The 22,891-nt window shown below is 41.8% G+C and overlaps 1 protein-coding gene across 4 annotated transcripts; it reads right to left on the bottom strand.

Moving 5' to 3' along the window:
- Positions 1-3,921: 3,921 nt before the first annotated feature.
- On the bottom strand, positions 3,922-21,400 carry ephx1 (epoxide hydrolase 1, microsomal (xenobiotic)). Of its 4 annotated transcripts, none has more exons than XM_088423534.1 (9): positions 21,277-21,400; positions 19,722-19,909; positions 19,436-19,616; positions 19,126-19,344; positions 18,152-18,281; positions 15,805-16,019; positions 15,527-15,635; positions 13,908-14,027; positions 3,922-5,010 (listed from the first exon to the last, which is right to left on the bottom strand). In XM_088423534.1, exons 2-9 carry the CDS (start codon positions 19,902-19,904, stop codon positions 4,800-4,802), a joined length of 1,368 nt encoding a protein of 455 aa, XP_088279660.1. In that variant the 5' UTR covers positions 19,905-19,909; positions 21,277-21,400; the 3' UTR covers positions 3,922-4,799. The 4 variants fall into 4 exon arrangements, with proteins under 4 accessions (XP_088279660.1, XP_088279661.1, XP_088279663.1 ...); XM_088423536.1 differs by lacking the exon at positions 3,922-5,010 and adding an exon at positions 5,017-7,612; XM_088423535.1 differs by lacking the exon at positions 13,908-14,027.
- Positions 21,401-22,891: the final 1,491 nt, after the last annotated feature.

Below are 22,891 nucleotides of genomic sequence, written 5' to 3'. Positions count from 1 at the left end.
ATTTTAGCCAGAAACTTGAAGTCGTCATTAGTGTTTTGCGGGCCACATTAAATGATGTACTCTGGCCCCCGGGCCTTGAGTTTGACACCTGTGGAATATAGGGTTTTCACGGCGCATCATCAGCCGCGTCATAAACCCGGAAGCCAACTGCATGGGCACTACGTATAACTGCAATATTGTCAAGAAAAATGGTCAATTATTGCCGTGTTTCGGGTTGTACAAATTGGGCAGACGGAGAAAAACATTTGGACTAGGCATGTCCAAAGTCCAGCCCGGGGGCCAAATGCGGCCCGTGGTCAATTCCCATCCGGCCCGCAGCCTCCGTCATAAAATCAATAACGTCTGGCCCGCATGGAGAATGAATACATGTGTCTGTTTGCTCTGTGCCTAGGCAGTGTTCAATTGTGCCACGAGGGGGCGGGGTCACCAGCCTTGCACACCTGTTCCCCATCACCCATCAGGGTCTTTTTAAGGCTGGTCTCTACAGGAGAGCGACGATGGGTTATTCCTTCGCCATACTCCCTGCGCCCAGTGAACTCTCCTGCCTCGCGTCCTTCTCGCTTGCGATCTTTTTGTTAATACTTTTCCCTGGTCATATTTTTGCTCGCTTAATGTTTTCTGTTGTTACTTTGTTCCTAGTCGTTCTCCTGTAGCCTCCGCCCCCTCGTTACCTTACTCCTCAGTTGGACTGATCCCACCTAGACGTTCTCGTCTCTCCCTTATTTCGTACTTTGTGACTTTTGTTTGTTCTTTTCCGTTCCCCTTTTTGGACACCCTTATTTTCCACGCCTGACGTGCGCCTTCTGTTGTAATAAACTCTTTGAACCCAATCCCTCGGTTGTCGGTCGTATCCTGTTCGGGCATGGAGAATGAATACATTGGGCAGCAGCGCTGTCACATGCGTGTGCTAATTGCTGCTATCTATTGGCTCAATTAGGAACAGCAAATTAGTATATGAGTAATTGACTGTATTGACTGTACTTTCTAAAATGGTGAAAATCAACATGAGGAACGTGGACTGCAAGGGCCGATGGTTCAAGGATGAGTGGAAATGGGACAATTTCTTCACTGAAATACGTAACACCTGTGTCTGCTTCATTTGTAAAGAGACAGTGGCTGTTTTTAAAGAGTTCAATGTGAAGCGACATTACCAAACAAAATATGCTGAAGTATATGGCAAGGTCACATGTAATGAACACAGTGAGAAATTGAAACATCTTGAAGCTAGTTCAATCTAACAGCAGCAATAGAGTATTTTACAACTTTTACCGACAGCTGGATGAGGACAAGTTCAGAGAGATTCGAGCATTTGGTAAGAAAATGCTAAGCTTGTTCGGGTCAACGTATTTGTGTGAGAAGACATTTCGGTTATGAACTTGAATAAGAGCAATGTGAGGACACGGCTATCGGACTCTCACTCACAAAACATCTTGCGCATCCATACTCCTACCATAGAGCCACACCTGGCCTTTGTCCTGCACCCCAGATCTCAGTTTCACCCATCACACTAATTTGGACAAGTTACAGTATTTTTTATTTACGTTAAGTCTGAAATTGTTTTTTTTCTTTTTTTTTCTTTTAAGTTTTCACTCCAGAATAATAACCTTTTAAAAATCCAATCAACATTTATAGTTACCAATGTCATAATTTGTCACGGGGGTGCGCGGCGGGTAGGAGTGCTGGCGTGGTTGCGGAGGAGGAGGACCCAAAAGCAGGAGGGCGTCGAGACAGGGGCTTCATGAAATCCATATTTATTAACAACGAACGGGAACAAAAACTCGAACTAAGGGCGCAGGCAGGCTGACAGAACAGAAAACAAACACTACGGGCAGGCTGTCAGGAAAACACGGAGCTGAGGGACGATGAGCAAGACGGGACTACAATACGACTACGAAAATGCGAGACAATGACAATGATCCGACACGAGCTGAAACAAAAACTCTGCTTAAAAACACAAACTAATCAGACTAACGCACGGCAGCTGGGCAGGGAACAATAGGCTAAGGGAGTGGATTGGAGGACACACGAGGGGCAGGTAACATGGACAGGTGGACTAAATCAAAACTAACGCAGGGAGACACGAGAGGAGCAGGAGCACATATGAAAACAGAAAGGAACAGAACCCCTCAAAATAAACCCACAACCCCAAATCCAACAAACCATGACATATTATAAATGAGCCCTGCACTTGTTGATATGACTATTACTTGTTCATTTCTCTGTTATTGTGTTTATTTTTTTTTTATAAATATTAAACTGCCATGGTGAGATATTTTTTTATGTTTCAAATGTAATTTGCACCCAAGAGTACAATTTACTTTTAAAGTGTTAAAATACAGTGAAGTGAATATTCAATATTTAATATCAATTCAATTTTGATATGCATGTTTCAAATTAACCAAAACACATGCTTAAGATAGCTGAAATTAAAATAAAAGAGCAAATGTGAAACACAGAACGGCTCACTGAAATGTATTTAAATTAATTGCTGTTATATGCAATTAGCACACGCATGTAACAGCGCTGCTGCCCAATGTATTTATTCTCCATGCGGGCCAGACGTTATTGATTTTATGTTCGCTAATCGCTACCAAGCACCTAGTTTGGTAGCTAGCTAGCTAGCAGATTCAAACCTAATAAAGTTTACTCTGTAGGTGTGCTAGCAAGCACATTGTTTCAGTTAGCTTGCAGGTTCAACACGAGCGAAACTCGTAGGTTTAATGTTGTACATGCCTTTTCTGCGTAAACTCATTTAAAATAATGACAATTCAAATCTACATGCTTTCATACACCTTGACCTTAACCTTGTAAAACTGAAGAATTCAAACAGGCTGCGGGGTTTCCTACCTTTCGGTAGAAGTCCGAGGAAAAAGCGTGAGACTATAACACAGGGAGAAAAGAGCCCGGATGTACAATACAACTCAGAAGGGAATGAATGTGAATGACTCGCTGAATTAGCACCACCCCTAGAGCTTTTTGTGTACTGCAAATAACGACAGTCAGGTGCACAGTACACATTTCAGCAGACGCTGCACCGATAAGCCTGTCGATCTCACGTTCCATCGAACCCTCACGCGTGAACAAGACCCCAAGATACTTAAACTCCTCCACTTGAACCATGGTCTCAGATTTGGAGGCGCTGTTCTTCATCACAACTGCTTCACACTCGGTTGCGAACCATTCCAGTGAGAGTTGGAGGTCACGATCTGAGAAAGCCAACAGCACCACATTGTCTGCAAATAGCAGAGATGCATTGCTGAGACTCCCAAACCGGACCCCCTAATGCTTCGGCTGCGCCTAGAAATTCTGTTTATAAAGGTAATGAACAGAATCTGTTATAAAGGGCAGCCTTGCCGAAGACCAACCCTCACTGGAAACTGATTCGACATAATGCCGGCAATGCGGAGCAAACTCTGACATCAGTGGTACAGGCTTTCGGTACCCCGCACTCCTGAAGCACCCCACACAGAACTCCTAGGGGGACACTGTCGAATGCCTTCTGCAAGTCCACAAAACACATGTAGACTGGATGGGCGAACTCCCATGCACCCAGGAGGATCCTGCAAAGGGTGTAGAGCTGGTCCACCGTTCCTCCCAATCACACCCCTCCAGTCACACTGTCACTGCCTACGTAAGCAATGAAGTCCCCCAACAGAACGAGGGTGGGTAAAGGGTGAGTACTTTGAACTGGACCCGTCCCCCCACCTGAAGGCAGAGGGAGGCTATCCTCTCGTCCACTGGGGTAAACTCCAATATACAGGCACTGAGCTTGGGGGCAATAAGTATGCCCACACCTGCTCTGCGCCTCTCACCACAGGGAACTCCAGAGTGGAAGAGAGTCCAACCCCTCTCGAGAGGAATGGTACCAGAGCCCAAGCTGTGTGTGGAGGCGAGCACAACAAGAAATAAATGAACAATAAATCATATGAAAATCTTTATTTGTTGTTAATTAACCTTTATTTCATAATAAGATTCCACTTCAGGGTTCCTGAGAGCAGTTCAAAGGACAGGGTTTTTCCCAAATCGACTGTAGTGCATGTTTGTGCCAGTAGCGATCAGCAGTTGTTACAGAAGATTCCCAACATGATGCCATTTTCCAATAAATTGGCCCTAAATGGCCACAAAAGCAGCATTTGAGCATTAGTAAAAATGTGCATACATCATCCTTAAAATTGAAGCCTGGGTATCTATAGTAAGCTTTTGTTTGGCGTTCAGTTTGCGTTCAATTTGGCCATTTTTTCTGCTTTACGCATGCGCGGCACAAATGATACACAGATTGACTGACGTTGCCTGGTAGCTTGGTATGACGTCATCTTAATTTGCATATCCAGATGCACGAATGCAAAGGATCAGTGCCATGAACCCAAAGGAGAGATTGGCGAATCCAAAGGAGATATTCATGCAATGACATGAAGTGGTGTCTCGTGAGTTGTACTCATACGAATGGTGAATCACACATGCGTATTTTTTACATCAATGTTACTCCATAGAATACAACACAATCTGAAATTGCACCGATAGTTAGGGTTTAGCATTTTGCCTTTTTACACCACCACAATGGATTAAAACACACACACACACACACAAAACACAAAGTGTAGGAAGATATAAAATTTCTGAAAATTTAGATCAAATTTCTGTACTCTGTAATTATCTTTTTTTTGTGAAAGAAAGCAAAGTTGAGAATCTACATTCTAATTGTATACAGTATGGTATTACCAAAGTATTGTGAAAGTGTAATAAGATAAAAAAATACAACCATAAAATCCTTCATGTTGACCTCATTGTTAGAGTAACGTCTAGTGTGCTTTCATCTTCTCCACTTTCTTGATGAAGTTGTTTATGTCCTCAACCATCAGCTGAGGTTCTTCCATTGCTGCAAAATGACCCCCACGAGCCATGTGTGTGTATGTGAGGAGATTATGAAATTTCTGTTGGAGCCACAGCTTTGGGGTGTGCATCAGCTCGTTGGGAAAGCATGCAAATCCAGTGGGCACCGTCACTGGTATCCTGGGCAGAATGGATCATGGGTTACACCAGCAGTTATATTCCAAATGGACGAGCTTCACAAGGCACCAGTATGTAGTCGGCTTCAGATTTTTCATTGGTTTGCACTCAGCAATTAAGTTAGCAGAGTTGCCCTGTGTGCAAAGTTTTTGCCATAATTATTATTGACTTAATTTTAGTTTATTATTATCATTTTTCAGTATCAAATATTGAAACTATGTTTATATATACTGCTTGTTTTAAAAAAGTGCAATAAATAGACATGTTTGACCAAACATGATGAATAATCGTGATTAATAATCGTGATTGCAATATTGACCAAAATAATAGTGATTATTATTTTGGCCAAAATTGTGCAGCCCTAATCCATGGACTATGATGTTTGCAGATGACACTGTGATCTGTAGTTAGAGTAGATAACAGGTGAAGGAGTAGCAAGAGTGGTGGAGGTTGGCCCTGGAAAAGAGAGGAGTGAAGGTTAGCTGCAGCAAGACATGTATATGTGTGTGAATGAGTGGAAGTGAATGAGTGAAGATACAAGGAGAAGAGCTAAAGAAGGTGGAGGATTTTAGGTAAAGAGATGAAGAAGGGTGGCCAGCTAGGCTGAAACGGGTGGAAAAAATGTCAGGTGTAATGTGTGATAGAAGAGTTTCAGATAAAAAGAAAGATGTACAAAACTATGAGCCAGCAATGTTATTTGGCCTGGAGACAGTGCCGTTGAGGAAAAGACAGGAAGCAGAGCTGGAGGCAGCAGAGATGAAGATGCTGAGGTTCTCTCTGGGTGTGATCAAGATGGATAGGGTCAGGAATCAATTTATCAGAAGGACAACCATGTTAGAGTTTGGAGAGATAAAGCCAGAGAGGCCAGACTGAGATGGATTGAACATGTCCAGGTACGAGATAGTGAATATATAGGCAGAAGGATCCTGCATTTTGAAAGAGAGTGTTTATAGATGTAATCAAATAGGACATGAAAGTAGGGGCGCAGGAGACATGCTTAGATGGAGGCAGTTGATTTGCTGTGGCAACCCCTGAAAACAAAAGTCGAAAGGAGAAGAAGATTTTCTGTTTGAACTAGATTAATCCTTGATGTATCAGTTGTCAGACAGTTGCTCGGGTAATTTAGTTTCCTTTATCATATCAATCAAGCTTGAACTCTGAAAGTGCTTGGTTCTCAGTGACATGTCAGAACATCAAGTCATGCTTTCAAATTGTTATGTCAAGCTGTCTTTCTTGTCTGGTTGTCCATGTCCACAATTTTAAGTCTAGATCCAAGTCTAGTTTCCGAGTCTAATTCTAATTTCTGCTGCTCACTCTGGTTATGTTGGATTTTTGTGTATAAAGACTTCACTTCCATGTCCTTCTGGTTCCAAATGTTCACGTACCGTATTTTCAGCACTATAAGGTGCATCTAAAAGCCTTAATTTTTTTAAAAAGCTGATGGTGCACCTTATAATCAGGTCCACCTTATATATGGATCAATATTGAGATTGGGATTCGTAGATGGGGAATGAACTGATAAAGTAAGCTTTACCTGTTTCTTTTGTGTGTTTACAGTTGAACAAGGTTGGTCATATTGACATTGAGTTATTATGCTATTGAAAGTTTAGGGTTATTATTGTTATTATTTTTAGTATTACTGTATTGTGATTAAAATAGTTTTAAACTATGTAATTGATTGAAGGTGCACCTTATAATCCGGTGCGCCTTATATAGGGAAAAGTTTTAAAATGTCATTAATTGAGGGTGCGCCTTATGGAAAATACGATAATAAGTGTAATAAGTAATAGGTGTAAAGTGTAATCATGCATTGATTTATGTTATGTGTGTTATGTGTGAAAGCAAAAGCCTTCACACGTTGTTCCTCTTTTTTATACCTAACCCTGTTATAAATGACCTCAGAACCTGAGCGGATTCAGCCAGCCCCATGGGGAAGTGGATTGACAATGAGAGTGAATTAACTGAAAACACACGCCAGGCAAGGAAACAAAAACAGTCCCAAAAGGTATAGTATCAAATCAAAATCACAAAGTACAAACCCAAAGTGTCTCGACAAAGAAGAGAGCCGGATGAGAAAACAAGAGACAACAACAGTACCCCCCCCAAACGGAAGCTCCTTGGCGGACCACAAGGCTTATCAGGGTGAGCCCAATGAAAATCGACCAACAACCCCGGATCCAAGCCCCATGACCGCAGGACCCACAAGCGCTCTTCCAGTCCATACCAGACAATCGGCATGCCCGGATCCGACCGCCTGCTGGACTCGTTCCGCAAGCTCCCACCGGAGGGCCCCAACAATTTGCTTGCCTGAAATGATGGTCTCTGGGAGTTCTCACCGGTTTCGTCCTTGTATACCCGAGACAGAGCATCTGGTTTGCCATTCTTGGAGTCTGGTCTGAAAGTGATGGCATTGTTGAACAGAGTGAGGAACAAAGCCCAACTGGCTTGTCGTGGATTTAGATGGCGTGATGTTCAGAGGTAGGCGAGATTCTTGTGGTCTGAGTAGATGGTGAAGGGTTGCAGTGTGCCCTCTAGCCAGTGCCTACATTCCTCCAACGCCAAGACGACGCCAGGAGTTCAGGGTTGCCCACATCATAGTTTCGTTCTGCAGACGGGAGACAACGTGAGAAGAATGAACATGGATATAACTTGCCATCCTCGGGCGATGGCTGGGACAAAATCATGCCAACTCCCGAGTCGGACGCGTCAACCGTGACCGAAAGTTTAGGATTCCGGTGCAAGAGAACAGGAGAGCTCGTGAATCTAGTCTTAAGGTGACGAAAAGTGTCCTCGGCCCTGGAGCCCCACGTGAAGGGTACTTTGCTTGAAGTTAGTTTTGTCAGTGGTTCAGCCAGCATACTATAGTTGCGAATGAAGCACCTATAGAAATTGGCAAACCCCAGGAATCTTTGGAGTTGTTTCCTTGATGTAGGAGAAGGCCATTCAACCGCAGCGTGGATTTTGGCCGGATCGGCTCACAGCTGTCCCTTCTCCACAATAAAACCAAGGAACGGGACCGAGGACAAACAACCGATTCTCATTGCTGCCGATGATCTGCCGATGGTTTTGGAGAAGGTCATTATGTCGTCTAAATACACGAAGCAGAACAGGTTGATCATGTTGCGCAAGATGCCGTTAACCATGTTGCGTTGGTGACTCCGAACAGCATGACTCGAAGTGCCTGAGTGGTGTGTTGAACGCGGTTTTCCACTCATCTCCCTCTCTGATGCGAGCAAGGTGGTAAGTGCTGCGAAAGTTCAATTTGGTGAATATGTGGGCCTGATGCAGTCCCGAGAACGCATTGTGAAGCAAGGGCAGTGGATACTTGTTTTTTACTGTAATCTCATTGAGAGAGAGTTTTGTCCTTGTCGGTAAAAAAGAACCCTGCTCCGAACAGTGAGGTAGAGGGATGCATATGCCCAGCGGATAGTGAGGTGGAAATGTAATTGCGGCGCGACTCCTGCTTTAGCGCCAGGTAGGTGGAACCCGGCACGATATCGATGGTGCAGTCATATGGACGGTGTGGTAGGAAGAGTGTCTGGTCTTTACTAAAAAACTTCCCATAAATCATGGTAATTGTCTGGCACCCGTTCCAAATTGATTTCCTCACATTTTGGAACGGCGCACGGGACACTGGCAAACTCCGCGGCAGTTCTCATGACAGAACCGACTCAAACCAATGATAACCGGCTTGATCCAATTGATACTCAGGTTATGTAACACTAACCACGGTAAGCCAAGAACGACTGACACGCAGCGGGTGACGAACAGCTTAATTAGCTCGAAACTGAACCCGTCTGATGGGTCACTACTGACAGCGGGCGCCCATATAGGTCATTAACCTGTTTAGGACTATCTAGTGGTCAGGAAACACCCTAAAGCTTTAGCCTACAGTACAGTCAATGAAGTTGTCATCAGCCCCCGAGCCAACCAAGGCAGTGATTGTTTGCCGATTGTTAGCGTATACCACCTCCCTGACCAGCTGCAACCCCCAACGTGGTGTATTGTCCGCTATGCCGCTGACCAATTCACCATCTTTGTTATGCTCATAGTTCTCGGATGTAGCCCAGTGTGCAGGCGGGGATCACGTGACCAGGTTTACCACAATAGAGGCAAAGGCGTGAGCGCATCCGATGCTCCCTCTCACTGGGAGTTAGACGACCCCCTCCAATTTGCATGGATTTGCTGAAGTCCACTCCGGAGCCGCCGCAGGAGCGGTGGCAGTCAGTTCTCGTTCCTTCACCCCTTCCTGGGAAGGCGCAGTGAAAGGCACCTGTTCGGCGTGTCTCTCGCTCTGCCGCATTCTCGTAGTAGATTGTCGAGCTGAATGGCCAGCGCAATTAGCTCTTCCAAGGTGATGGTTTCATCTCGAGTAGCGAGCTCATCCTTTAACTTAGGGTGGACCCCCTGCGAAAGATTCCATGTAGCGCTGTCTCATCGAAGCCGCTCTCCGCGCCTAAGATGCGGAACTTTACTGAATAGTCAGCCACGCTGCTGTTGCCTTGTCTAGTAGCTAATCTCCGGCCTCGCGACCCCATACTAGGGGGTCAAACATGTTCCGACATTCTTGTGTGAACGTTGCCAGAGAGTCTCTAAGTGCGGGATTTGCTGCACTTGCGGCCATAGCCCAGGCGGCTGCCTTGTCAGTGAGGAGACTCAGTATAAATGCAGTCTTGGACTGGTCGTTTCGGTAAGTCAACGGTTGCTGGTCAAACACAAGGGAACATTGATGGATGAATTGACCACAGGTGCTCGCCATGTCTCTTGTTTTCTCATCCCGTGCTCGTCTTCGTTGAGACACTTTGGTTGATTCAATACTTTACCTTTTGGAACTGTTTTTGTTTCCATGCCTGGCGTGCGTTTTCAGTTAATAAACTCTCATAGTCAATCCATTTCCTCGTGTAGTTGACTGGGGTTCTGAATCAGCTCAGGTTCCGAGGTAGTTCATAACAGAATAACATGGCAACAAGCTCTCCTGCGCCGGCCAATTATATAGCCTTCGTGGCGGCCTATGAAGTGAGCCTACACAAAATGCACAACTTATAAGCAGAAAACACAACACAGAAAACACAACTCATTCCCACACAACAAATTCCCAGTTCATCCGATTCACACTATTCCAATTTCATTTTGTTCCAATTATTGTGCAGTGACTGCTTCCATTTTTCTCAATCCAAATATTTACAAATTTCCCACAATTCCGTTTTCCAAGCCAAAAATCCCATTGACTTAACATTAGGTTATTTTACATTTCATATTGATAGCTTTCACATTTCATATTTTCAATATTTAGCTCAATCATCTCACCTAAAGGATCATTGCCATCATTCCAGTAATTCATATATTCCAATATTTTCCCATAATTCCTATTTTTCACCCTTTAGTATTTCACAATTCATTTTCAATGGGAGGATTCCCCATTCATTCCCAATGGGAGATTTAACATTTCACTTTCATAATATTTAACTCTTTCATCTCACCCCCATGGATCATTCCCTTCATTCCAGTAATTCATACGTTTTAAAATTTAACGTAATTGAGTATTTTCACATCACTATTCCAATATTCATATCTAATGGGAGATTTAACATTTCACATTTTGAGCTTTCCCATTACACATTAACAACATTTAACTCATTCATTTGCCTTAAGGACCATTTCCATCATTCCAATAATTTATAAATATTAATACTTTCTATAATAATTCCAATTTCATTCCCAATGGCATATTTAACATTTCACATTTGAAGTTTCCCCATTTCACATATACTTCATTCAATTAATTCCTTTTACATTTTCATCATTACAAATACTCACACATTCCAATCATTCATAACTAATTTAATATTATAACCATAATTCCTCATTCATTCCCACTGATCTCACCAAAACTTTGTAACCTTCCTTCTTTGCCATTACTCATCCGATTTACACCATTCCAACTTTAATCAGTTCCCAATGATTAAATCCATTTTCCTCTTCCCACAATTCAAAATTTTACCACAATTCCACTTTTTACAGTTTTTCCCTTGTATCTTCGACGTTATTTGGCCTATTCAAACCGTTCCAACTTTGTAATATTCAGAGTACTTCACAGATTCAAGCCATTCAAACATTCCACATCATTCTACCATTCAATGCCTCTCCCTTCAGCCTTTTCGCTTTCACACACAATTTCTGCAAGAATTGCATATTTTCCGTATTTTCCACACTATAAGACGCACCGGATTATAAGGCGCACCATCAATGAATGGCCGAGTTTCTTAAAAAATGTCATATATAAGGCGCACCGGATTATAAGGCGCACATAGAGTTGAAACCAAAGTACTGGCTGGGCGTACATTATGCATCCACTAGATAGAGTTGCGTGCAGCCACTAAAGGGACTAAGTACTAATGCCACTTAACTGCTTCACTAAAGGGATTGTATTAAAAACAATCCGCAAAGTCATCAAACTTTATTAATAGAATATAAACTTTATTCATACGATATAAGCATTGTATGGATATTATACGACGAAAATATTTGTTATAATTTGTTATTGTTATTTAAAAAAAAATCAGATAAAACAGAGAATGAGTTATTGGTAATTGCTATTTAACTACTAAACAGGAGCTGCAGAGTGCAGAATAGATCCAGATCAAGCCATGCACTAGTGAACGCGCGGTGCCGCAATCCTTTTGATTTTCTCCTCGGCATGCATTATACAGTATATTTTTGAACAGCACAAAGAAGTTATGAATAAATGAAAGTCAAAGAAATTTCAACGAGAAACATGCAACGATATGAGTGAGGAGCCAAGTGCAGGTGAAGGCGTGGCGTCGCCCTTTTTTCATTTTTTCCTTGGCATGTATTATGTATTTTTGACCAGCTATTTAGATATGGAGCACAAAGAAGTTATGAATAATTGAATGTCAGGTAAATTTAAACGACAAACATGCAACGTTATGAGTGTGGTGCCGTTGTCTTTCTAATTTTTTCCTCGGCATGCATGATATATTTTAACCCGCTATTTCGTTACGGAGCACAAAGAAGTTACGAATAAACGAAAGTCAGGGAAATTTAAACGAGAAACATGCAAGGTATGAGTGAGGAGCCAAGCACGGGTTAAGGCGTGGCGCTGTTGTCTTTTTAAATTTTTCCTCGGCATGCATTATATATTTTTGACTCGCTATTTCGATATGGAGCACAAAGAAGTTATGAATAAAAGAAAGTCAGGGAAATTTAAATGACAAACATGAGTGTGGTGCCACACCCTCTTAAATCCTCTTAAATCCCTCTTAAGTCCCTCTTAAATCTCTCTTAATCTGGTTGGGCCTGCAAATTAAGTTAATTAATCGCGCTGGGCCAAGCCAGCTTTAACACCCTCGGGCCAGGTCGGTTTGAACTGGATTTTTTAAGGATAAACTATAGTTTATGCCAGGCGTGTCCAAACTTTTTGCAAAGGAGGCCAGATTTGGTGTGTTAAAAATGTATGGGGGCCAACCTTGGCGGGCATTCTTTACATATAACAGCAATTAATTTAAATACATTTCAGCAAGCTGTTCTGTGTTTCACATTTTCTTTTTTATTTTAATTTCAGCTATCTTAAGCATGTGTTCTGGTTGATTTGAAACGTGCATATCAAAATTGAATTGACATTAAATATTGAAATTGAATATTCACTTCACTTTTTTTAACACTAACTTTTTTGTAACCGTTGAACAGAAGTAATTGTACTCTTGGGTGCAAATTACATTTGAAACATCAAAAAATATCTCACCATGGGAGTTTAATATTTATAAAAAATGTAAACACAATAACAGAGAAATGAACAAGTAATAGTCATATCATCAAGTGCAGGGCTCATTTAAATTATGACAGTAACTATAAATGTTGATTTGATTTTTAAATGGTTATTATTCTGGAGTGAAAAGTTAAAAAAAAATGTTTTCAAACTGATCGTAAATGAAAAATGACTTGTCCGCATGAGTGTGATGGGTGAAACTGAGATCTGGAGAGCAGGACAAAGGCCAGGTGTGGCTCTATGGCAGTAGTATGGATGCGCAAGATGTCTGGTGGGTGAGAGTCTGATAGCCGTGTCCTCACACTGCTCTTATTCAAGTTCATAACGGAGAATGTCTTCACACACAAATACGTCGACCCGAACAAGCTTAGCATTTTCTTACCAAATGCTCGAATCTCTCGGACTTGTCCTTATCCAGCTGTCGGTAAAAGTTGTAAAATATTGCTGCCATGGGATTAAATTAGCTTCAAGATGTTTCAGTTTCTCGCTGTGTTCATTAACTGTGATCTTGCCATATACATCAGCATGTTTTGTTTGGTAATGTCGCTTCACATTGAACTCTTTAAAAACAGCCACTGTCTCTTTACAAATGAAGCAGGCACAGTTGTTCCGTATTTCAGTGAAAAAATAGTCCAATTTCCACTCATCCTTGAACCGTCGGCCCTCGCAGTCAACTTCCCTCCTTTTGTCATTAAACTAATTTGCTGTTCCTAATTGAGCCTATAGATGGCAGCAATTAGCACACTCACATAACAGCGCTGCTGCCCAATGTATTCATTCTCCATGCGGGTCAGACGTTATTGATTTTATGACAGAGGCTGCGGGCCGGATGGAAATCGACCACAGGCTGCATTTGGCCCCCGGGCCGGATTTTGGACATGCCTGGTTTATGAAGTCAGCACATGATATGATCCATATATAAGGCGCACCGGATTATAAGGCGCACCGTCAGCTTTTTAAAAAAAATCTGGCTTTTGGGTGCGCCTTATTTGTGCGGAAAATACGGTATCTATATTAATTAACAAATGTGATTATACTGACAGAAGCCATAGTACCGTATATTGCAATAGCATAAACAGGAAGCTTGCATTAATTATAACATGACTTAACTCACTCGACGTGGGGTGAGTTGAGGCAGGAAAGGTTTTCCTTATAAAACCTCATCGAAGGAATGATGCACCCGGACGTCCAGTAAATCATTACGTTAGTCAGCAGATCGTCCAGAGAGAACTTCCTTCAAGACACACAAACACACATCAGCAACCAAATTTCCAGACGTAGTGGTCTCTGACAGGAGACACTGTATCTTGGGTGCAGCGTGCAGTTGAAGAAAAAAACACTTTTTTTTTAAAAATGAAAATAAAAAGTTATTGTTAGTAGCTTTACTATGAAGGAAATTCATATTTGCCAATTTCAATATCAGTAAAATAGTGTGTACATTGGACTGTGTTATTCTAATAAAGATTGAGACAATGGAATGTCAGTATAAAGCAGATACGATCCTGGCCCAAGGGGAGTAAAGACAAGTCGGCACCTCCAACAAGAACAGAGGGCATCCCCCGAGACAACACTCCTCCAGGAACAAAAGGCCAGGTGTGATCTTCAGGAGAAGATACCAGCCGGGGTTTATGGTGGTCAGACCCCCTCCCGCGTCAAAAGAACAAAGACCTTTGATCCCCACACAAACAGGCCCCCACGCTCGCACGCACCAACCTGCCCACACACACCCATACACTCACACACACGCCCACACTCACGTGCACGCACACGCCCATACACACACACACACCCACACTCACGTGCACGCACACGCACACACACACACACCCACCCTCACGCGCACGCACACACCCCCCCACACACACACACACTCTGGGACTCCTCATCGAACCCCCACCACCTAAAGTGTATAAGAACAGGATGCAAAGAATGATAAGTTTGTCACTGTTGCAGCTACACGTGGTTGGCGACAGTGGTCCGGGATATCTCGTGTACTTTTCCACTCTCTGTCTGGATTAAATCAGTTGTTTCACTATGCTGTGGTATGTGCGATCTTTCAACAAAAACGAGCACGCTAGGAACTAGTTTAAGCCAAGAAGCTTTTTTCTAGATTCCTTCAACTATGAGATTTGTCTCTGGAGGGACTTATGCCAAACTAACACATTTAGTGTAAAAACATTTTATGAATCTGATAAACTATCATAATATACTTATATAATAATAAAGATTGAAATACACACAGTATCCTGAATTGATATGATACGATATATACTGAAGATATTATTATAATACATTTGGGAATATACTGTCTCATTTAAGTATATATAGTTATATTTTGAGTTTGAATGATGAGGATTAAGGAGCCGATCAGCAAGTCTAAAAAATACAGGCGTTAACTGATCACCTATCTGATTTAAAAAAAAATATGGAGCAATCTATGCAATCCATTTTACAAAATGGTTTATTTCTGTCCAGTCGAATCCCAAGATTCATTGGTAATTGTGCCTGGCCAACAAGTCGCTGAACTTTGTGTATAATTGATGTCCAATAAAATGTATAGGAGAAGAAATAACAACCAAACTTTATACCTTTTCATCAAAACTCTGATAAACAGTAAATGAATGTAATGGGGGGAAAATGTAATAAATATGTAGTTGAATAAAGAAGCACCCATGTCACAATATGAGGAAATATGCAGCAGTATATCAATAATGGCATCATCTGAGTACAGACCTGGTAAGTCCTCCGTCCTCCAGCTTTCTAAAGTCTTGACTTGTCCATGTGGAGAATTTTTCCAGAATATAGGCAGCCAAACCGACTGGTGAATCATTCAGCCCTCGACCTGACATAGAAACAACAAAAACATAAGTAGACAAACCGAAAATGGAAAGAATTTTCAATGGAAAGAACAAGCCTGCCTGTCTCTCACACACACACACACACACACACACATGCACACAGACACAAAATATAGCAATCTGGGTCACTTGGTAGTTGCTCTTGGTTCTCACCTGCAGTGTCAGGTTTGGTGGCCTGAATGTGCATGTAGCCAGTCTCCTTGATGGACTCCACAAACAGGTTTTTCATACAGGGGTAAAGACGCTCAAGGTCGATGCTGGTGAAGCCAAACAGTTTGGGGAAGTAACGGCCGAGCAGGATCGATAAAATTATGGTGAGCCCAGGCTTGGAAGGTGGGGCAAAGTTCACATGTAAACCCATGACAATCCTAAGAAATGCCACAATAGATTAGAATAATAGTGACGTGCTTGGGTTTTCTCCAGGTAATTTGTCTTTCTTCACATTCCTAAAAAAAAAAAAAAAAAATCAATGTTGGGTTAATTGGTGCTTAAAAGGGTGTGTGCAAATAAATGTGTTCTAAAGGTTACTATCCCGTTTAGTCTTATTTTGTTTGCATGAATGTGTGTTTTCAATTCTTGGTCTTGTTCTCTCTGCCCTTGGGGTGCGGCACAGTGAGCATTCTGTCGGAGAGTCATATTTGAGCTATACTGCCTCCCAACAAATGGCCACACAAACGTTTGGTGGAACAAAACGGAATAAAAATAAGCACATTAACATCCCCTTCTGAGGGGAGCCCGATGATTATCCATGGTAGTACATCATTGACATCTGGTGGGCAGATTTGTATGCTGCATTACAATATGATGAATTAGTGATGTGTCGTTCGCGAACGAACCGGCTTTTAGAGACCTTTTAGGCTTTTAGTGAACGAAAAGGAGCCGGCTCTTAATAGGGAGCCGCTCCTAACAGGAGACGACTTTTTTTCTCCTTGCGTGGGCACCTGAAATAATTATGTTTTGGAACTTATTTAGGTTAATAGTTCATTCACTTGTGCTTTGTTGGGTTTGATCTTTGTTTTTTTCCGCCGCTGCTGGTCGATGATGATAATGTAGCGGGCACTAGGACCATGTCTCTCACCCAGTAGGCATGTTGGATTGAACCTTTGATGCTTTGAATCTTGTGGCTTCGTCTTTGATGTTTTGGGCAATGTTGTACAATTTTGTGAAGGCATGCAAAGAGTAAAGACGTACACTAACACAGCAACATGCGGTCCTGGGAGGTGTATGTGAAACCAGGGGGCCCAGGTGCAACAGGCGTAAGGGTTTGACACTCAGACAGCGTGAAAACCACGAGGTGGCGTTGCCAAATGGATGTTCTGAGGTTCTGCAGGAGCCGGAGCGGCAGCGCTGACCTGGAATGCTGGCAGGCAGTGGGTTTCTGAGGGACCAGCCTGTGGCTGGGCCAGAACCTGTTGCAGCACCACCACCAACTGACCCGCTCCGATGTATACCAGGACCATACCTGCGGGCATGGTGAATCCGAGGGGCAACTGGATGATGCTGGCTTGAGGCCTACTACTGAGGCCGACTGGACTCCGGTGGTGGATGAGGCCTATCTCTAATGCTGCGCGCACACCTAACGCGAACGAGGTGAAAAAGCGGACAGTTTTGTTTTGTAGTCAATATAGTTGGCACGATGGCGCGTCGGGCGACGCGATGGACGTGAACGAAATTTCGCCATTTGCGTGAAGTTAATTTTTTTTTACTTTTTCGCGTTTTGCGTTGCGACAGCCAATCAACTTCGGGAACATTCAACGTCTCAAGCAGGCGGCAGGAATGAATCATGGCGGCTGCTTTGTGGTCACCGGGAGCTATCCAACACGGCCAGCTGAGCTTTCAATACAAAATGGAGCCAAGCAAGAGCACTCACCTGGCTTGTAGAAAGGCGGAAGCAAAAACTTGTGACAACTGGTATGTGCAGAGTTTGCTTCCTTTTTTAACAGCTATTGAACCGTAGTTACTGTGCTAAGCTATTGATAGTGCAGCATTGTCAGCTCAGTATTTAGCACGGTATCGGCCACTTGATTGCGACATTGAAACTTATTGTTTTTGGCAGACGAGTATTGCCGTAAAGCGAGGGACACGCCGTGTAAAAAAAAGAAGAAGAAAGGTGCTGTTGGTGAAAATATTGGCTCTGCCACATCCCAGAAAAGTGAAAGTTCTCAGCAATGCTCTTCTTTCCGGGTCTACTGTAAAGTGCACAGCAAGTTCGCTCCACTCCCCTCTCCTCTCTTCGCGTGACAAAAAAGTGAACAAAAAGTACAACAGCGACAGAATGCCCCGCGAATGAGCGTAGCAACGCGAATTTTCGTGTTTGGTGTGCACGCAGCATAACATTGCAAATATGTACGTTCGTCAAACGCCACCATCTTACTTGTTTATTGTCAAAACGGAGGCTCTGAGGTTCATTTTTTCGGCTGACTGACACATTGAGTATTTTATTCTTTCATATTAAAAATGAGAGTGCACAATTGGTGGGTGTTGGGATGCTGTGTCTTACTTGGGTTCCAATTGAGCCATGTTGCTGGTGACAAGCCAGCCCCAGTCTCCCCCATGAGCATAGAACTGTTGAAAGCCCAGGCGTCTCATCAGTTTGTGGAAGAGGCGAGCAGCACACACTGAATTGAAACCTGTTCAAATGCACAGACTGAGGAACTGTCCAATGGCAACTGTTCAATGTCAAAAAGAGCAAAAGATCAATTCAAGGCAATACCTCAATTCTATGTTCAGCAATGAGAATTTTACCTCTGGGAGAAATTTTGAGCCAACTTGGGCTCTTAGATGTTTTTGATGTGTGATATCAAAGGAAAAGCAAACAAAATACACTTGGAGACTAAAATCCATTCATCTATTTTTCTAGAGCTGCTTATCCTCACAAGGGTCGCAGGCTTGCTGGTGCCTATGCCAGCTGGCTTCGGGCAGTAGTCATTGAAAACCAAATGTTTTATCATACATTTCACACGATTTTTGCATGAATCCTTTCAAAGGCAACTGACGAACAGGGTGCTATATAAATCTTTGTGTTGAGATACAGAGGTGCAAACAGAAAACTCTTGACATTTGCAAGCCTTTCAATGACTTCATTGTGTGGTTTAGCCTGACTCCCATAATACAAAGTTTTTGCTATGCATTGTGGGGCTTGTAATTGACAAAAGGCTTTTATCTAAGAACTAAATGTTGCAAGAAAGCTTTTATTTTGCTGCAGTGAAGCGTTTTATTTCATGCAACGTCTAACACATCTGCATTTTTCCGTCTGTGAAATCTGCAGCGTTGAATGGATAGGGCTGATGCCAATGAACGTTTTGAGGGGTTGAATGTAAAAATATATTTATACATGATAATATTTGACCCTTTCAAAGTCAGCCCAAGTTGGTTGATAATAAATCCAGGTGAGTGAAAAATCCCTGGGCACCCAGGAGTTTACATTTCCCCAATAATAAAGTTAGGAGTTGTGTTGTAGTTTCCCAAACACACCTTTTTTATGTGGCGCTTCTGAGTAGCCATATCCGGGTATGGATGGGCACACCACCTCAAACACACTGGCCTGGGGGTCTGTTGGCTCTGTTAGCAGTGGGATTGTCCCATAAAATTCATAGAAGGAACCAGGCCAGCCATGAACCATTATGAGAGGAATAGCTCTAGTCCCTTCTGGCACTCGTTTGGGTTTCACATGCACATAGTGAACATCAATGCCTAGATGGGAATTGGTGGGGGGGATCAGGAGTTAATGCCAACACAATAAGCCAACAAGACAAGCAAGTGTGTGTCACCGGCGGACACAAACCTTCAATATTGGTTTTAAAGTGAAGATACTGGTTAAGTTTGTCAACTTGTCTCCTCCAGTCAAAATCACTCCTCCAGTAAGAGATGACCTTCCCCAGGTACTCTGAGTTGAAACCATAATGGAATTGGCTGTCCTCAAGTGAAGGAACTGAGCGAGTTTGATCGATTCGTCTGCATAGGTCCTGAAAGAAAATAACATGTAACAAATAACATTCCTACATAAAAAAAAAAGCTCAACATTTTAGTGATTGTTATGATGATGATGAGATTTGATAGAGGGACAGTACCTCCAGCTCTGAATCGCTGGTGGTCACTTTAAAAGGGTGGATGGTCGTGTCCTCCTCGCCATCAGGAACTGGACCAACCCCCCACCAGCCATCCTCTGTCTTTAAAACATGGCTGCTTCTTCTAAGCACCAGCAGGAAGATGACTCCTCCAACCACCACACCAACCAGAGTCTCAATCAACATCTTTCCTGAGCAGGAAAAAGGGATGAATGGAGAAACTGGTGAGGAGAGTTTAAATACATTTAAGTAAAACAATTTGAATATACCTTTTTATGTCGTTTTTTTGTATTATTAGAGTTTTGTTATCCCCTCTATGTTATTTTTCAATTCATCCTTACATGCAATTTAAGTTCATGAGCGTTTAAATTAAAAAGTCACATATCTATTCTCATACAAAAGTGTCTATATTTTCATTTTTAGTTAAAAATTGTTGATAGTTCACATTTGCAATACGCGTCCATGTCTTTCGGTCGCCCCACCAGAAGTCCCGTGTGGATCATTTTAAAGGTATTACAATATTAAATCTTTCATATGACCAGATTTGCTGGTTTCTCAAAATGTATTGCTGCTTTCTGTAAATATACAGTATTTCAGTAAAATATATCCATATAAAAAAAAATAAAGACAATGTAAAATAACTTTCTTTTTGGTCCCCAATAGCTATACAGTATATTCTAATATAACATTTTTCCTTAAATTGCTAAAATGAATGGATATTTTACATGTTTTTTCATAAAATATGATGCTACTGTGGGATTTCATCATAACGTATTCATTACTTAACAATGCCCTGAATACAGAAGTTGTTGAGTTTGGCACGGCCCCATCGTGAGGGATGGCTATAATATTTTAATGTTGTCAAATAAGGTAATTAGCAAAATATTAGACGCCTTTCCCAAAACGTGACAGTGCTTGGACAACTAAAATCAAATATTTTAAATAAAGAGAAAGCGCATATTGTTTTGCACAGTGAAAGTATTGAAAAGGGGGACAAGGAAGTTTGTGTGCTACAATCGAATGCTGGGCTTACAATGAATGCACTTTGAATCTGTTGCTTAACACGCAGGTCACGAGCCAAGAGTTAGAAAATCGTGGGAGCAGTTAGGCATTGAACAGTGCATGAGCCACTGATGTCACTGCGCTCAAGACTGACACAACTGTACAGTTAACTGTATTCATAAAACACGTATAAATCAGGCAAAAGAGGGCTAAAGTTTAGAGCACGCCAAAAGTGCTCACTTGCCATTCAACACGAGTTATGCGACTGTTCTGACAACTTGTGGAAAACAGGCAATTCTATGACATTCTTATGATAACTATTGCATAGTATTCGACAAAACTTAAATAACATAATTGCGAATGCGTATCGAACACGTTAAATTTGACCATATAAAAGTTTACACCTTGCAAGTTTATCCAATTAATACGTCTTGTATATTGCGTTTAATTATTTGGAGATTACACGTTTACTATACGTTCTATACCATACGTTTTGTACTATACGATAAAGTGTTAGTGAAGCTGAAATAGTTTTATTTTATTTTTATTTTTTTACCTGTGCTTGCGCTGTTGCAGTACGCGTATCGTGGTGACCGCAGTTTTGTTCTCGCAATGGACGCGAATACTTTCTCTCTCGAAACTAAAGGACCTCCCTGTTTTGCTTCACGAAATTTAATGAACCTTTAAAACCTCTGCGTCTATAATCCAGAAGTGCATTATGGGAAAAGTAGTTCTCTAATATCAGTAAAATTAAGACCCGTTCAAAATGTAAAATCAAAGCAAGAAAAGAACTGTGAAAATACTAAAAGCCAGGTTGAAAGTCCCACCTACATTATTTTTCTAACAAGGCATTCAGCAGTGACGTAGGGAAAAAAGAAAATAATATTTAAAATCAATTGAATAGCTTTGCATGGGTAATGCAGAAGCACCACGTGCCATAATGAGTCAGCTCTTGAAATCAAATGTTCTTTTCAATGTTAAAACATTATTGTGTGAGCGTGAAACCTTCACACATATGTTATTCCTTGACTTTATTATTATTATTATTATTAGGGCCCGAGCAGCTACCGCTGCGAGAGCCCTCTTGTTTTTCTCCGGATTATTATTATTATTATTATTATTATTATTATTATTAGGGCTCGAGCAGTGACCACTGCGAGTTCCCTATTGTTCCTCCCCAGAATATTATTATTAGGGCCCGAGTAGCGACCGCTGCGAGGTCCCTATTGTTCCTCTCCGGATTATTATTAGGGCCCGAGTAGCGACCGCTGCGAGGTCCGTATTGTTCCTCCCCAGATTATTATTATTAGGGCACGAGCAGTGACCACTGCGAGGTCCCTATTGTTCCTCCCCAGATTATTATTATTATTATTATTATTATTATTATTATTCTTATTCTTATTCTTATTCTTATTATTATTATTATTATTATGTTATTATTATTATTATTGTTGTTATTATTATTATTGTTCTTGTTATTATTACTATTATTTGGGCCCGAGCAGTGACCACTGCGAGGTCCCTATTGTTCCTCCCCAGATTATTGTGTGAAGGTGAAACCTTCACACATATGTTATTCCTTGACTTTATTGTGTGAAGGTGAAACCATTCCAAGGTATCCATTTTCTTCTTCTCAGAATTCAAAATTTTCCCACAATTCCACTTTTTCAGTTTTTCCCTTACAGTATATCCTTGCCATTCTTCATCCGATTCCGACTGTTATAACTTTAATTGATTCCCCCAAATCCCGCCATTCCACATCATTCAACACCTCTCCCTTCAGGTGTTTTACCTTCACACGCAATCTCTTCAGGAATTGCACATTTTCTAGTTACTATTGTGTGAAGGTGAAACCTTCACACTTATGTTTTTCTCCACCTTTATTATTATTGTGTGAAGGTGAAACCTTTTTCTTCAGAAATTGCACATTTTCTAGTTATTGTGTGAAGGTGAAACCAGTTCATCTAATTCATGCCGTTCAAACTTCATATCATTCTACATATTCATGTTTAGTGCGGGTCTATTTTTCAAGTTTCAACTTTTCATCGTTTTCCTACAATTTAAGTTTTTGTACCGTAAAAATGGCCTAATCTTAAGTGAATGGGCTGGTCTTCGTGCTTTATTTTTAAACATGGGATTTGTGTACCGCATTCGCACTTCATGTTCGTGGG

Source organism: Hippichthys cyanospilos, chromosome 9 (assembly GCF_059441005.1).
Source record: "Hippichthys cyanospilos isolate Australia breed blue-spotted pipefish chromosome 9, RoL_Hcya_1.0, whole genome shotgun sequence".
Classification (NCBI taxonomy): domain Eukaryota; kingdom Metazoa; phylum Chordata; class Actinopteri; order Syngnathiformes; family Syngnathidae; genus Hippichthys; species Hippichthys cyanospilos.
The sequence above is the reverse complement of the archived record's forward strand: the minus strand, read 5'-3'. Positions and strand labels throughout refer to the sequence as shown.